Consider the following 14,262-nt stretch of genomic DNA (forward strand, 5'->3'; position numbering starts at 1 on the left):
CAGCACAGGTTTACCAAGAACAATCCTGCCCAATTTACAGCCAGATCCATGAGATATGTACCAGACAGATTATGAAATGGGTGGAGAACTGTCTGGACTACTGGACTCAAATTATTACTTTCAGCTGCTCAAGGTCCAGCTAGAGGACAGTGACTACCACCATTCTTCCAGGACAGATCACCACTTAGTACAAAACTGTTCAATGTCTTGATTAACAATTCAGTGGGATCGAGTGAACTCTCAACAAATTCACAGATGACACACAGGTAACTTCTTCTCAGAGATACCCTGTGCTGTCCAGCACAATCTCCACCATACAAACATGACTGTTGAACTAGAGGATGTTCCAGGAAGAGAAGAAAACATGTTAGATCAGCAGGTGAGGTAAACCTCCCAAGAAGGCCAGAATGCAGTCTAGTGAAAATGAACTTCAGTGTGGGCAACTACTTAACATAAAACACTCAAATTGGACAAGAGAAAGTTACCTTTCTTCTACTTTCTTCTGGTTTACACTGTAACTGGGAGGTTTCCTACACCACCACTAATAAGCTATTCCATAAAAGTTTTAGATCAACTTAGGGAACAGATTATAACATCCAAGTTAAGTTTTAACAAGATCTCATCCTAATAAAGCATATAAGAAAATTTTATAAAAACAATGCAAGACTAAATCATATTGGAGCACACAAATGCAGTATGAATATCATGCTGTTTATTATCTACCATGCCAAACAACTCCTAACACAGAGCAGAAGCACAAACGTACCTAAGCTATTTTTACTTTCATTGCTGTTATGGACAGCTGTGTAACATCTCCTTTCCTCCTTGCCCACAACCCCAGTACTTTTCTTGACAGAGGATGATTCTCCTCTTTTTGTCACATGTGCCAATAAAGCATCATGCATACAAAAAGTCAAACTGATCTGCTGGTAGTGGTATCTTGCCTCTAGCTCACCAAACACCCACTTCATTAGCTTGCAGCTATTGAGCTTGTATTTAAAACCCTTACCTACCAGATGCATGAAATAAGAGACAGCTTCCTGACCAAGGGCAAAGGAAAATTTACTTCCCCCTCCCATACACTGGGTGGAGGAAATCCATTGGTCTTCACATTATTGGGTAGGAGTCAATCTGCTTGATCAACCTGAATAACCAGCCTCCGTAGTACCTGAATTGCAGATACCTGCTAAGGGCATTCCATCTGCTAATCAAGACTATGAGTAGGGACTGGGACTAGAGTGCTATGCAATGAAAAAGTTCCATGTATTTAATTTATGTAGTTCCATACACTGCTGAGCAAAGGAAGGGATAAGTGAACAACAACTGTGCACTACCAATTATCTTAATGTAATTTGGAACCCTTTTCTACTATCTCTTTTCCAGTAATTTGGGAATTATGAAATTATTATACATGTACATAAACCTACTAACAACTGATACAGAAGTCTACTTACAAAAAATTGTCCTGTCAAAGATAACATTTATCTACCCACACATGTTTGGCAGTTTAGAGCACCCAGGTACCCAACAAGAACCACACACTTTCAAAACACAAAGCTCTGCTCTTAAGATCCCAGTAGAGAAAGAATGAGGAACAGCCTCAACAAGTTCCATGGTCTTCTCTAATTGCAAGTTTCTACAAACTCACATCATGCTATCCCTGATGCATGGCAGTTACAGATCTAGCACCCCACATATATACTTACATAGTCAGAAACTGCACAAGCTGTCACAGTTCTCCAGATCAACATGATCTTGTTATTAAGCCACATTAGAGATTCTGGGGGTAATGAATCACTACCAAAAAGCTATAGTCTGTCTCCTACTTTCTCATTTTCCTGAATGAAAGGAGGCCATATACAAAGCTGGAACAATCCTGCTTCAAATAGATCCACATCAAGTTAACTGTTGTTGTTTCATTTACTGAGCTGGTAATTTAAGAACAACTTCATACAACAGAACAGGTTGGTAAGGTTCCCCACAATATGTTGCAGAAAAATTTCAAATAGCACTTTCAGTAAGACATACGAAATACCTGTTAGAATTCTGGGAAAAGCAAACCATTTCTACAATGTCTCTGCAGCACGGCAGATGAAATGTATTCATCACGCATCAGCAGGAACCTCTCTGTGTGGTCCTGGGCTGCAGCACCCCACATAGAATGGTTATGGTTGGAAAGGACCTTAAGATCATCTAGTTCCAACCCCCTGCCATGGGCAGGGATACCTCACACTAAATCATGTCACCTAAGACTCTGTCCAACCTGGCCTTGAACACCGCCGGGGATGGAGCATTCACAACTTCCCTGGACAACCCATTCCAGTGCCTCACCACCCTCACAGTAGAGAACTTCTTCCTTATATCCAATCTAAACTTCCCCTGTTTCAGTTTGAACCTGTTGCCCCTTGTCCTATCACTACAGCCTCTAATGAAGAGTCCCTCCCCAGCATCCTTATAGGCCCCCTTCAGATACTGGAAGATACTGTCTCTCCAATTTAGAGACAAGGATGTCATGCGGGACAGTGTCGAACACTTTGCACAAGTCCAGGTAGATGACATCAACTGCTCTGCCCCTGTTCACGAGTCCCATAGCCCCATCATAGAAGGCCACCAAATTGGTCAGGCAGGATTTCCCCTTAGTGAAGCCATGCTGGCTGTCACCAACCACCTCCTTGTTTTTCATGTGCCTTAGCATGCCTCCCAGGAGAATCTGCTCCAAGATTTTGCCAGGCACAGAGGTGACACTGACTGGTCTGTAATTCCCCGGGTCATCCATTTTCCCCTTCTTGAAAATGGGGGTTATATTTCCCTTTCTCCAGTTGTCGGGGACTTCACCTGACTGCCATGAGTTTTCAAATACGATGAACAATGGCTTAGCAACTTCATTCGCCAGCTCCTTCAGGACCCGAGGATGGATTTCATCAGGTCCCGTGGACTTGTGCACGTTCAGGTTTTTAAGATGGTCTCAAACCAGATCTTCTCCTACAGGGAGCCTAAGGTCCTCATTCTCACAGTCCCTGTGTCCGCCTTCCAAGACTTGGGTGGTTTGGTCAGAGCATTTGCCAGTGAAGCCTGAGGCAAAGAAGTCATTAAGAATCTCAGCCTTCTCCAAATCCAGGGTAACCAGTTCTCCCAATATCTTCTGGAGGGGGCCTGCGTTGTCCCTAGTCTCTCTTTTATTTGGAATGTACCTACAGAATCCCTTCCTGTTATCTTTCACATCCCTAGCCAAGTTCAATTCTAACTGGGCCTTAGCTTTCCTAATCTGGTCCCTAGCTTCCCAGACAACATCCCTGTACTCTTCCCAGTCCGCTTGTCCTTGCTTCCACCTTTTATAAGCCTCTTTTCTCCCTGTAAGTTTCCTCAGCAGCTCCTTATATATCCAAGGAAGTCTCCTGGCCCTCCTGCTGCATTTCCTTCTAGTTGGGATGCAACACTCCTGAGCTTGTAGCACGTGATCCTTGAATATCAACTAACAGTCTTGGGCCCCCCTGCCCTCTAGGCTAAAAAAAAACCCAACAAAAAAAAACCCACAACAAAACAAAAAAACCCACATAAGGAAATAGAAAGCATTGTAGAATTCTTTTAAGCTATTTTCTTGAAAGTAAAGTAACACATAGTTTAAGAAAATTCAATTACTTCATTATGAAAAGCACAAGATTAAAGATAATCCTTTCCCTAGAGCGGCCTTATATCCAAGGCTGGCTCCTGGTAGAAGCCACCTATTCCAACTGACACAGAGGAATTGTAAGGAAAGATGTAGGATAGAGAAATAAAAAAGGGAAATCCCTATGATTTCATCTTTGTTACATGATCAGAGACATAAGTTTTAGAACAGGCGTTATGCAGGCATCTCAAGTAACTGAAAAAACAAACAAAAAAACCCCAACCCAACAACAAAAAAACCCCACCCAAAAAACCAAACAACAACAAACCACCACCATACAAAAAACCCTCAAACAACAGAATGCACTGGGTTTTGGCAAAGCCTGTGTTTTTACCTTGGTATATTTTTATAATAATTGCACCCCTCTCAGAATGATTCTCTCTCCCATTAGTAGATCAACTGCCTTCAAGGAGTTGCTATGCTACACAAGCTGCTTGTATTTCCAAGCTAATTCCACAGAAAGCAGAAAAGAGACACCTCTTGATAAAAAGAATCATTACTACTTTAAAAGTGAACTTATTCCTTGCATTCTTTATATGTGAAAACTCCAGCTTATCATAAATAGCCATGTGCACTTGTAATGATGTTATGAATGTTACTATTTTTGTCCACAGAGCTAACTTGTCTCTTAAGGGGCATCTATAAGTCTTTTCCTCTTATGAAAGAAAATTCATCTGTTAAATGCTGTGTACTCCCGGATTAAACAAAGAATTATGGGTCTCCTTCCAAAAAGGTGGGACTGTTACACAGTACAAACATTTTTCTTTATATATTCACAGCTACGGACTGAAATTATTTGCAGTATTTTTTTTTTCTGTAAGAATGAAGTTATTCATAATATCATATTCAAACAAGTAGTGTCTGAGCAAGTCTGTGTTTCAAGAAGCAAAATTCAATTTAACTGTTAGGTTGCTCTTATCAGCATCTTCAAAATTAATTTATTTCTACTTTCTCAATAAGCTGATTAAGTGTAATTTTCAGGGTTTTTAATTCTAATTTTTTTCTTGAAATTGAAATACATGCAAGCCAAAAAAGCAATAAAGCCAGCACCACTGATTTATATATGGTTTTACTGGGATTCAACATTCAAAATCTATTTCAAAGTTGAAGATTATTTTTAATGACTACAATTTCCCAGGGTCATACCTCTTCCCTTATCCATACACAGGAAACATAGTGCTGCCTCTTTTTCCTCTGGCTCTTTCACTGTTAGAGGCTGAAAGTAATCAGGGTAGGTAACTGACAAATCTAGGAAGGAATGACCATGTTAAGAATCAATGCTTACAGGTGTTTACTTGATGAAAACTTCAATCCTAATCATGCACAATTTTATGCTGTGCCTAGAGGATGAGCTCTGCAGGAGACTACATCTACATAGCCCTGTCAGCACAAGTTAGCTTGACAATTTGCGTGGTAAAAAATGGAATAATCAAAAGTCATAATTTGTATACAGACTGTCCTTGGGGATTTCAAGCAATAGATTGGATTATGGTATACACTGCTAATTCACATGAGTCATATCTTACTATTCAAGAGTCATATGTTAGCTTCACATCATTGGTACCATACTGCGTAAATAGTGCAAAAATTCTCAGTGGCACAATTTCCACAGCAAGCTTTTGTAAAAGAAATTTCATTTAGAATATATATGCAAAGAGATGGAACATAAACAATTACTCTGAATAGTTTGATTGAATTTGCCCAGCATACTCTTGAAAATATTTTATTTCCTCTGTAAACATTTACTTTTATGAGAACAAGGTCAACTGAAAGTAGGCAAATGGTAGAGGTGGGACTTGAGAGTAACTAAAGCCCTTCAAGGAGTGAAGGGAATTTCAGTGTAGAAAATTTCTTTCTCAAAGTAGAAAATGCTGACAATGAACTTTGCAAATTAGATAGGGCCTTTGTAAGTTAGAACCGAAGGTTCCTATTTACTTTCATGACCACAGAAATACAGTCTCTGAAGCCAAAACAAATTCTTCTTCTTGTATGGGCTTAAAAAGTAATTCTCGGATTGGAAGACTAATCAGCAAGCTGGTGAGCTTCTATTAATGCTAGTGACTGCGCATTCATGCTTCAGTTCTGGTGATACCAAATAAAATGCTAAGACAGAAATAGTCCACAGAGTTAACCAGATCGGCAGCACCCTAAGTATCCTGTCTGCCTTAACTAAAGTGATTGCAGCAGCACTGCAAATCTGTGCCACAGCTGTGCTCTCACTTGTTTAATTACTCAGAATGTCCAAATGTTACTCTTATTGTCTCCCAGTGAACTGCAGGATAACCAGCCTGACCTTTGGCCACATGAAGGATGGGAAAGGGTAACTATGAGAATGCACTGGCAAACTACTAGTACTTAATTTTAAAACAACAAAACAGGGTTTTTAGCCTGAAAGACAAAAGAACATTGGCTGTACCGAGTATCCCTGACTAGTTTGCATTTGGGATGCCACATGTGTGAGGGAAAAGAGAGTTGTGAGCACTCAAGTGATAATTTAAGGAATCTGCAGCAAGAGACAAAGACATAGACAACTCTATACTAAATGTGGCAGCATGCAGGTGCCAGGTGAGTCTGCACTCTTCCCTTCAGAAGGACATACAATTGGTAATACACGCATTTATGCAAATGTGAAATAAAGAATCATATTTAGTAATTTACATCAGTGGAACAACACATCCCAGGACTTCTGCTTGGAGAAAAACTAATTGGACATCTGGATTTCAAGGTGTACAGAATCAAGCGATTTACACCATTACTTAAAAGCATGTAAGCAAAAGTCCATCACCTTATGAGTACTTTTTCTCAAAGGTGCCACTGAGCTTTTTATATTAATAAGCTAACTCACTCATTTTGAAGGACATGAACTTCATTTTGCCTGCCATGTTGCCTGTCAAGGAAATTCAGTTGTTACTTTAACTTTTTCTTGAGCATTATTTTGACTTCAAAGTAAGTGCAAAACCCATCACATACTGTAAATGCCTTTCTCAGCCTGAAGCATTAAAGTTCCAAGCGAGTTAATGTTTGTGAATGCGTTCAGCTGCTTACACTTGAAAGCAAGAGCCAGCTTTCCACGACTTCTACAACAGTCAAAGAAAAGCCTGTGTACACCGTTTCATGAAGGTGTAACAGGCCTTCAATCCTGGGAGACATAAGCCCTTCACACAGGCTTTTAGTAACAAGACAGACAGAATGCTATTACATCATCTCTGCCAAGTTGATCAGACAAATTCCTATGTCAGAAAGCCTATATAGGGAAGAACAAAACACCAATAGTTTCAAAAAAAGGAACCCGTTTCTTGAAAGGGAATTGGAAAACTTGAGAAATAAAAAGAAGGGAAAAAAAAAAAAAAACCAAACAAGCAGTTTGTAGTCTCCAGAAGACAAAAGCCACTGACACAACGCATTTTAAAAATGACCACACTTGTATATTCAGGGAAAGAATTCGATCAACTCCCCCCCCATGTCATTGTTTTTAATTAGGCAACATTTCTGCTTTTGTGAGCTCAAGAAACCTATAATTAGAAGGCACAGAAAACAAACAATTAAAAAGCTTAATCTTTTTACCTTTTTAACCACAACCGCCTGCCCAAAGTCCCTGCTGGGATCACTTAGATTTATTACAGCTGTGGGTAAAGCTTGTCATTGACAACTGGCCTGACACAACTAGCATTAAGGCAGTGACTCATGAAGTTTTCCTGAGTACAATCTTGATGATTTATTTGCAAACACACTAAAAAGCTTATACATTGTCCAGACATCAATACCTTCCTGTACCTAATAAATACAAACAGAAAATACAGCTTCTATTTCAGTACAGCTATAGCTGTCTTCTCCAGGAGCATAACAAGGTCTGTCAGACTACACCTGCTATTTATTTGTGCTTTACTTTCAAAGATCTTCTTCAGCAGACTGAATATTTTCACATTAACTATCTCTTACCTCCAGCCCAGAATCTACTGTTGTCTAATTGTGCCAAATAGGGATGCCAGTCAGGCTCTTCACAGTGGTATGCTGCAGGATGGCAAGACACAGCAGCATAAACTGACATGAAAGGCTGAGGCCGAAGAGAAGCCTCTGCCCACAAAGACAGGCCAGCAGTGGAGGCAGAGCCCAGGCCAGGGAAGGCTTCTCACAGCTCTGCAAGGAAGGGTCACGTTCTGAGCAGACCCCATGGCTGAGCCCCTCGTGGTCCCTACCAGCATGAATTATTCTGTCACTGTGTGAAACACAGTAGAACAGGTTCCACTAACAAAGTGTAAACCTAAGTGTTTTGCTGTCTCCTCCCTCCAAATGGTCAAACGTCCTTTGGGCTTTTTCACAACAGTTAATTTTACCAACATGTAAAGAAGTCTTGGTAAATTTTCTGGTTCAGACTGTGTAACATGTAAGTTTAAGTAGCTTTATTTAAACTTACAGTTTCTAACTTTATCTACATTCTAACTACTGATTTTATTCTGTTTAATATAAAACTGTTCCTTTTTTGAATCAAAAGTGTTTTATTTTCTTATTACTTCCTCCCACCCCAGTAGCTCTGTTGTATTTATCTCTGGGAAGTCAAGCAAGCAATGTTTTATGTATAAGGTCTAAGTTCTGCTTTTGCAGAAGGAAACACAAATAGCCTGGTTGTGAAGACATAGCTATCTAATCATGTATTTAAGGTAGGAACATGCTCATCTGCTCACCCATTTCACTTTGAAGACAAGCATTGAGCTCTTACACAAAGTTAATCCCAGAAGCACTTTACTTTGTTTCACTGTCAGGACAATCTTTTTTATACTAATCATGCACAAACAGTAAGCAGTAACATCTTTATTGTGATGGCTTTTGACATGGGTGCAGGACTCACCCCTCCTGCCTTTAGCAGCTTTCTTCTGAATTCCTCTGTCGGGTTGTTGAATGTGAGCTTTTCACAGCGGAGGTGATTTACAGGTGGGTGGCCTTCAAGGTGCAGGAATAAGTCATAGTCAAATCGAACTTTCTTAGGTTCTTCCTGAGGGTTGAAAATAACCAGATAGAAACATCTAGCACCAAACCTAACTTAAGTTGCAAACAAGGGCTATGTAAAGACTGTCAATTAAAATGAAAATTTTGTAATTTTTAACCATTCTCTGTTCTCAGACACATGATGGAATTTACCAAGTGTCAGCTGAGCTATAGTACTTCAGAGAAACTTGTATTGGCCCATGGTAACACACAGTAAAGTGCATGAACTTCAGTGAACTTCAAGTTGTCCTGACAAGGCTTAATTGAAAGTGTTACGTTTGGCACAGGCTACAGACAAACACATAGGCAAGTATCATGATTCAGCTGACACAAGGTAACTGTCACCAACACAATCACATTTCTGATCCCTAGATAGTACTGAAGACACTGCAGTAGGTTTTGAATGCAAATTCATCCACCAAAGCCAAACACTATTGTTTTCTTCATGAGCTGTAGGAAAGGATAAGAATGAAACTGTTGCTGCACTATATTAGATCTCCTATAAGGGGTCTCATTAATTAATTAAACTTCACTGCCTTGAATGAGTGTGGCCAGCTGGATTTCAAGTGTTCCACTATAGCTTCCAAGTGATTAAAATTCTCTGCCACTGCAGTGAAAAAAATGAAACTGAATGTTCCCTGTACCAATATGGAGAGAGAAAGAACAGGAAAGGCAAATTTATTTTAGAAAACATCATTAATGCTCTACTGCCCGGAGAATGCCTTAGCTGAAAAAGGACACTAGTGGTATTGAACAGACTTCAGTTTATAATACCAGAGAAAAAGATACTACGTACATTTCATGTTACGCATTTACACAGTTCCTTTTAGAAGCTGAATACAAATTAAGTGTTCTTTTAAGACAATATTAAGTAACCCTTCCTCCAAAGGTCCTGATGTGCAGCAGAAGCCACGAAACCAATGTTAGTCTTAAGGCAGAACATAGTAAAAGGTCAAATTTAGAAAAACCTTTAGTAAAAAGGAACTATAAAGGAAGAGGAGGCAAAGATAGGTCAAAATCTTAACACAAACACTACACATAATCAAAATGTGTGCTCTACTCAGTGACAGATGCTTTAAAAATTCACATTAAAAAAATGTTTAGCTTCGATTCAGGATTCCAAGGATGTGAAGAACTGAATGTGTAGAAATCTCAGTTATTCTAAAAGTAAAATTAGAGGTTTCAAACACAGCCAAGGGACATCTGTCTCATCCCATCTCTAGACTTAGAGCAGAGATAACAGAAGAGCACTCGAAATAAAAAGCCTGCAGTATTCTTCTGTTCCTGAAGACAGAAGATAGTAGTTACCTTAGATGAACTTTTTTCTTGAAGGACCATTTTCAAAAGCAACCATGGATGAAGATATTTCTTACTGTTACAAAGATTAACACAGGATTTTTTGCAGAAAAAAAAAATGGAAGATTTACACCCTAGTCTGCTTAGAAAACGTGTGATGTTGCTACAGGCAAACGGCTGGTACGCCATAAAAGCAAAGCTGTAAGAGTTTACAAATGTGAGTCTTCAAAGAATTCTGTGGAAAGTCAGATGAACATAACCAGCGATTTCAAAGAAGACTTTCACTACACAAACAACTCCCAGTACCACTACCATTATTTCAAAATGGTGTGATAGCGAAGGCAGAATATACTACTGTTTATGATCCTCCTAAAGGGACTACATTTTCCAGAGTAGTAGCCTTTTGACTAAAAGCATTTTTCAAGGACTTTGTCTCCATGGCTAACAACTATAGTCTACTGATGATGAACCTGGAAGAGGGTGCGTGCGTTTATCATTTCTCTAATTCTTTAAAGCTTGGATATTTTCCATCAAGATGAAATGCCAATTAGATTTTCTACCAATTTCTGCCTAGTCCTGGGAACAGCCAAGATTTTCTACCAATTTCTGCCTAGTCCTGGGAACAGCCACCCTGTAATTCTCCATGGTCCAGGTGGCTTCCTGTACCCTTGCCTTCTCTATTCACGAGGGTACTTTCTGAATCAGAAATTGAAAAGTTGTCTACCTTGAATAAGTGATGATGGTCTGTCTCCTCTTCCTCCTTCTGTCTATCTCCTCTTTTTCTGCACTGGAATACCTGTGAAGTGGCTTAGGGGAGGAAGAGTAGCTGAGCCAGGAGAAAGCAGCAGTTTGCCTCAGGAATTCCAGCTCAGTTTTTGTGCCACTTTTCCTTTGTATTGTACCGACCCCAGGGAAGTGCATGCTGCTGCAGCTGTGTGAAGAGCTAGCTGACTCACAGTCCAACTGCTGCTTGTCGCATTCCATAACACCAAAATAGGGGTGAGAGATGTTTGCAAACTTTCTAATTCCACATGCTGGTTGAGGGTGAGGTGAGTTGTAATCACTGCTGCCCTCTTGATCTCAGTCTAAGCCACAACTCCTCCTGGTCTCCACAGTCAGCAAAGGCAGCCATAAGTCTGAGTGAAAAACAAAAGAAGAAACGTCGGGCAGGAAGCCTTCTGTAGAGATGCTTCAACGACTGACTCACTATCTTCTGACTTTGTCTGCCGAGTTTTGGGATGAACTCTTAACAGAGGACTTAAAGAGAATGGATTGCTTTTCATTAGATTTCCTGAATGAAGCAAAACTGCTTCCCTAATGGAAACAGACCTAAAAAGCACACCAAAAAAGCCAGTCAACTCACTGAAGCAGTTCTGTTTCCTTTTCCAACTGCAAACAGGGTAGACTAAGCCCTGCTCTTCACAGATTGATCCAGGGAACATTTCAGCATTACCTGTTTGAAACCTACAACTTAAAAAGTGCCTGAGCAGAATTATCCACACCGTGCACCTTGACAGAATTTTCTGTGAAAGACAAAGAAGACTGGAATATCTGGTTGAACGTAGACACAGCTAACAAAGTTGTACTCTAATATGAATTTTAAGTGACCAGGGTTCCAGCAAATGTGTATTTCTATTTTCCTTCAGTTTTAGTTTTTCACCAAGCATTTAACACATTAAAGATGCAGCAATGACTTGATTAAAATAATTCCATTAAACTACATCTTGGCAATATAAAATAAAAACACAGGTTCTCTTAGAAGCACATGTGAAGAGTAACAGCAGCTCCACCAAGGCACATGACAAACCTAAAATACTGCAGTTAACATTCTGTACATTAAACCTTGCAAGCTTTCTGCTATTTAATTCCACCCAAATAAGATTCTTTTCAACTGAACAAGTTAACAGTAGTACAGACCCTGTTATGTACATTAAAGGAAATCTCTGTATTTGCTCGCAAAGAGACCCATAGTAAGTGCAGCATTTACTTAAGATTCAATTAGAGATATGACAATAATGTAAGCTTTGTAGAATGGCACTGGTTTTTTTTAAAACTGTGCCCCTGGTAATGTTGAGTAAAGTCAACGTTCCCATGAAGTCTAAAATAAAGGATTTTCAGACTGAAGATGCAGGATTAAAAAAAAAAAAAAAAAAAAAAAAGACTGTTTTGAAAGATAAAACCCTGAACAAACTAAAAAGACCAGCAATACTAAAATAGAACACTGAGTTCATTATGAAATTGACATAATCAAGATCAGTATCCTTTCTTAAAGTTTAAGTGGTTTGTGAACTTCCTTAAGAATTATTTAAAGTCTGTCCAATTCTGAGTAGGGCTAGTAATTCTGAATAATTACATTCAACATCTTTATTTTATCAGGTAATCCTAATTTCATAGTTATCTGCTAAATACAGTTACAGATTTCTAAAAGTTACAGTAACTTTGAATTGAGGAACAGCACTGATTTAGATAACTAAACCTAATTTTTAACTGAGTTTATGAATTATACTGTAAATCTTTAAAAAACCCTAACTTCCACATTATTTTTCTTTTAAATGCAAAGTATATGATTCTATACCTTGTTTTTGAAGTAAACCTCAATTGGTAAAATGAAACCAGCATACCCAGATTCTTCAACTTTGTAGGGTGGATCTTTGCACACTGAAACAAAGAGAAAAAACTGTATTTAACACACAAACAAAAAAGCATTTTAAATGCACAAAACATATGAGTAAATAATCTGCAACAATAGTTCAGCACCATTACAAAACTGCACACATACACAGTAGGACATATGTGTGCACAACTCAACATGAATTTTACAAGCAAATTGTTCCTGCCTATATATAACCTACAGCTTAGCCATAGCAATTTCGCCCACCACGCCTCACTTTCTTAGTCCTTTCAGACTGCTAAAGCAGGACACCAGGGACTTCATCACCAGGTGGACCCACTGAGTACCCACAACAGCTACATACACACTGCAGCCAAGGCTTGTTTTAGGAATGGAAAGTACATAGAATTCCATCCTGTGAAAGTTGAACATGTGGAGGGTAGAACTGCCATTTATGTATTCATGACCTAGTACTAATAAAATCTTAATTCTATGTAACGTAGCTTTTCATAAATTAATTGAATTAGAGCTAATGCAAATAAAATTGAAGTCTCTAGTACTGGGGGAAGGGTGATGATACAGCATAATATTCCAGTATGTAGCACAGAATCTCAGGAAGATTATGTATTGTATTATGCTAAAACAGTAACCAGGTTTACTCTAGGATTCAGCCTTCTTTAACATTACAGTAAGCATTACTAGCTGCAATATACAATCTTTTCCTTCAAGTTTTCAGTTTAATGCAAGGGCTTTTACTTACATGAAATCCCCATAGTGCTGAACATAAGCTCTACGGATAAAGTGGCATTAGCCCATCAACTTCAGCCAGCGACAAAAAGCAGGTCTTTACAGAACTCAGAACAGAAGCCACCCTTCCCTTCTCCCATGTGGCTGCGTGACAGCCCCATTACAGAATTCATACCCGTGTAACATGTAAGCACAAACATAGCCTGAGCTTGAGAAACCACACTTCCAAATGCTGCATTGATATGTGTGACAATATATGTCATATGGACTACCATCTCAGTATCATATTAACAGGTACTCTGTTGTAGACTGGTAAAATGATGCAATTTGTACACAAAGGGTTGACTTCCTCAAAAAAACTGCTCGAGCTACCTCAATTTTTGCTGAATAAAAAAATATAATTCAGACTCACAGATGGAACATCATTTCGTAAAATATAAACTCTCTTTAGAATTGCCTGGTAGCTGCACTGTATCGGGTGCAACTAAAACTATACTTTACAAAACGCGTGTTTTGCAATCAACTGTGCAAAGGTCTGAATACCAAATTTTTTTTTAACAAAGAACACAGACAGGCACTTACCACCCTCTATCATCCCAAAAATATCACAAGGCCCATCAGACACATCCAGGAATACAACTGCTGCCACATTCTCAATAGCATGATCAATATGATCAATGATTTGGACCAGGTTAGGAAAGTTAAGGCCCAGTTAGAATTGAACTTGGCTAGGGATGTGAAAGATAACAGGAAGGGATTCTGTAGGTACATTCCAAATAAAAGAGAGACTAGGGACAACGCAGGCCCCCTCCAGAAGATATTGGGAGAACTGGTTACCCTGGATTTGGAGAAGGCTGAGATTCTTAATGACTTCTTTGCCTCAGGCTTCACTGGCAAATGCTCTGACCAAACCACCCAAGTCTTGGAAGGCGGACACAGGGACTGTGAGAATGAGGAC

At 39.2% G+C, this 14,262-nt stretch overlaps 1 protein-coding gene across 1 annotated transcript in view; it reads right to left on the reverse strand.

Annotated features, from left to right (window-relative positions):
* The window catches only part of MLLT3 (MLLT3 super elongation complex subunit), a gene marked incomplete at both ends in the record, with an annotated part of 125,300 nt that overhangs the window by 46,426 nt on the left and 64,612 nt on the right, over positions 1 to 14,262 (reverse strand). Inside the window, 2 exons of the mRNA XM_080638300.1 lie at positions 8,514 to 8,657; positions 12,522 to 12,604. Of these exons, the coding sequence (XP_080494426.1) occupies positions 8,514 to 8,657; positions 12,522 to 12,604 (227 nt within the window). The remainder of the gene's footprint in view (positions 1 to 8,513; positions 8,658 to 12,521; positions 12,605 to 14,262) is intronic.

The sequence above is a fragment of the Psittacula echo genome (assembly GCF_963264785.1).
Source record: "Psittacula echo genome assembly, chromosome: Z".
Lineage (NCBI taxonomy): Eukaryota > Metazoa > Chordata > Aves > Psittaciformes > Psittacidae > Psittacula > Psittacula echo.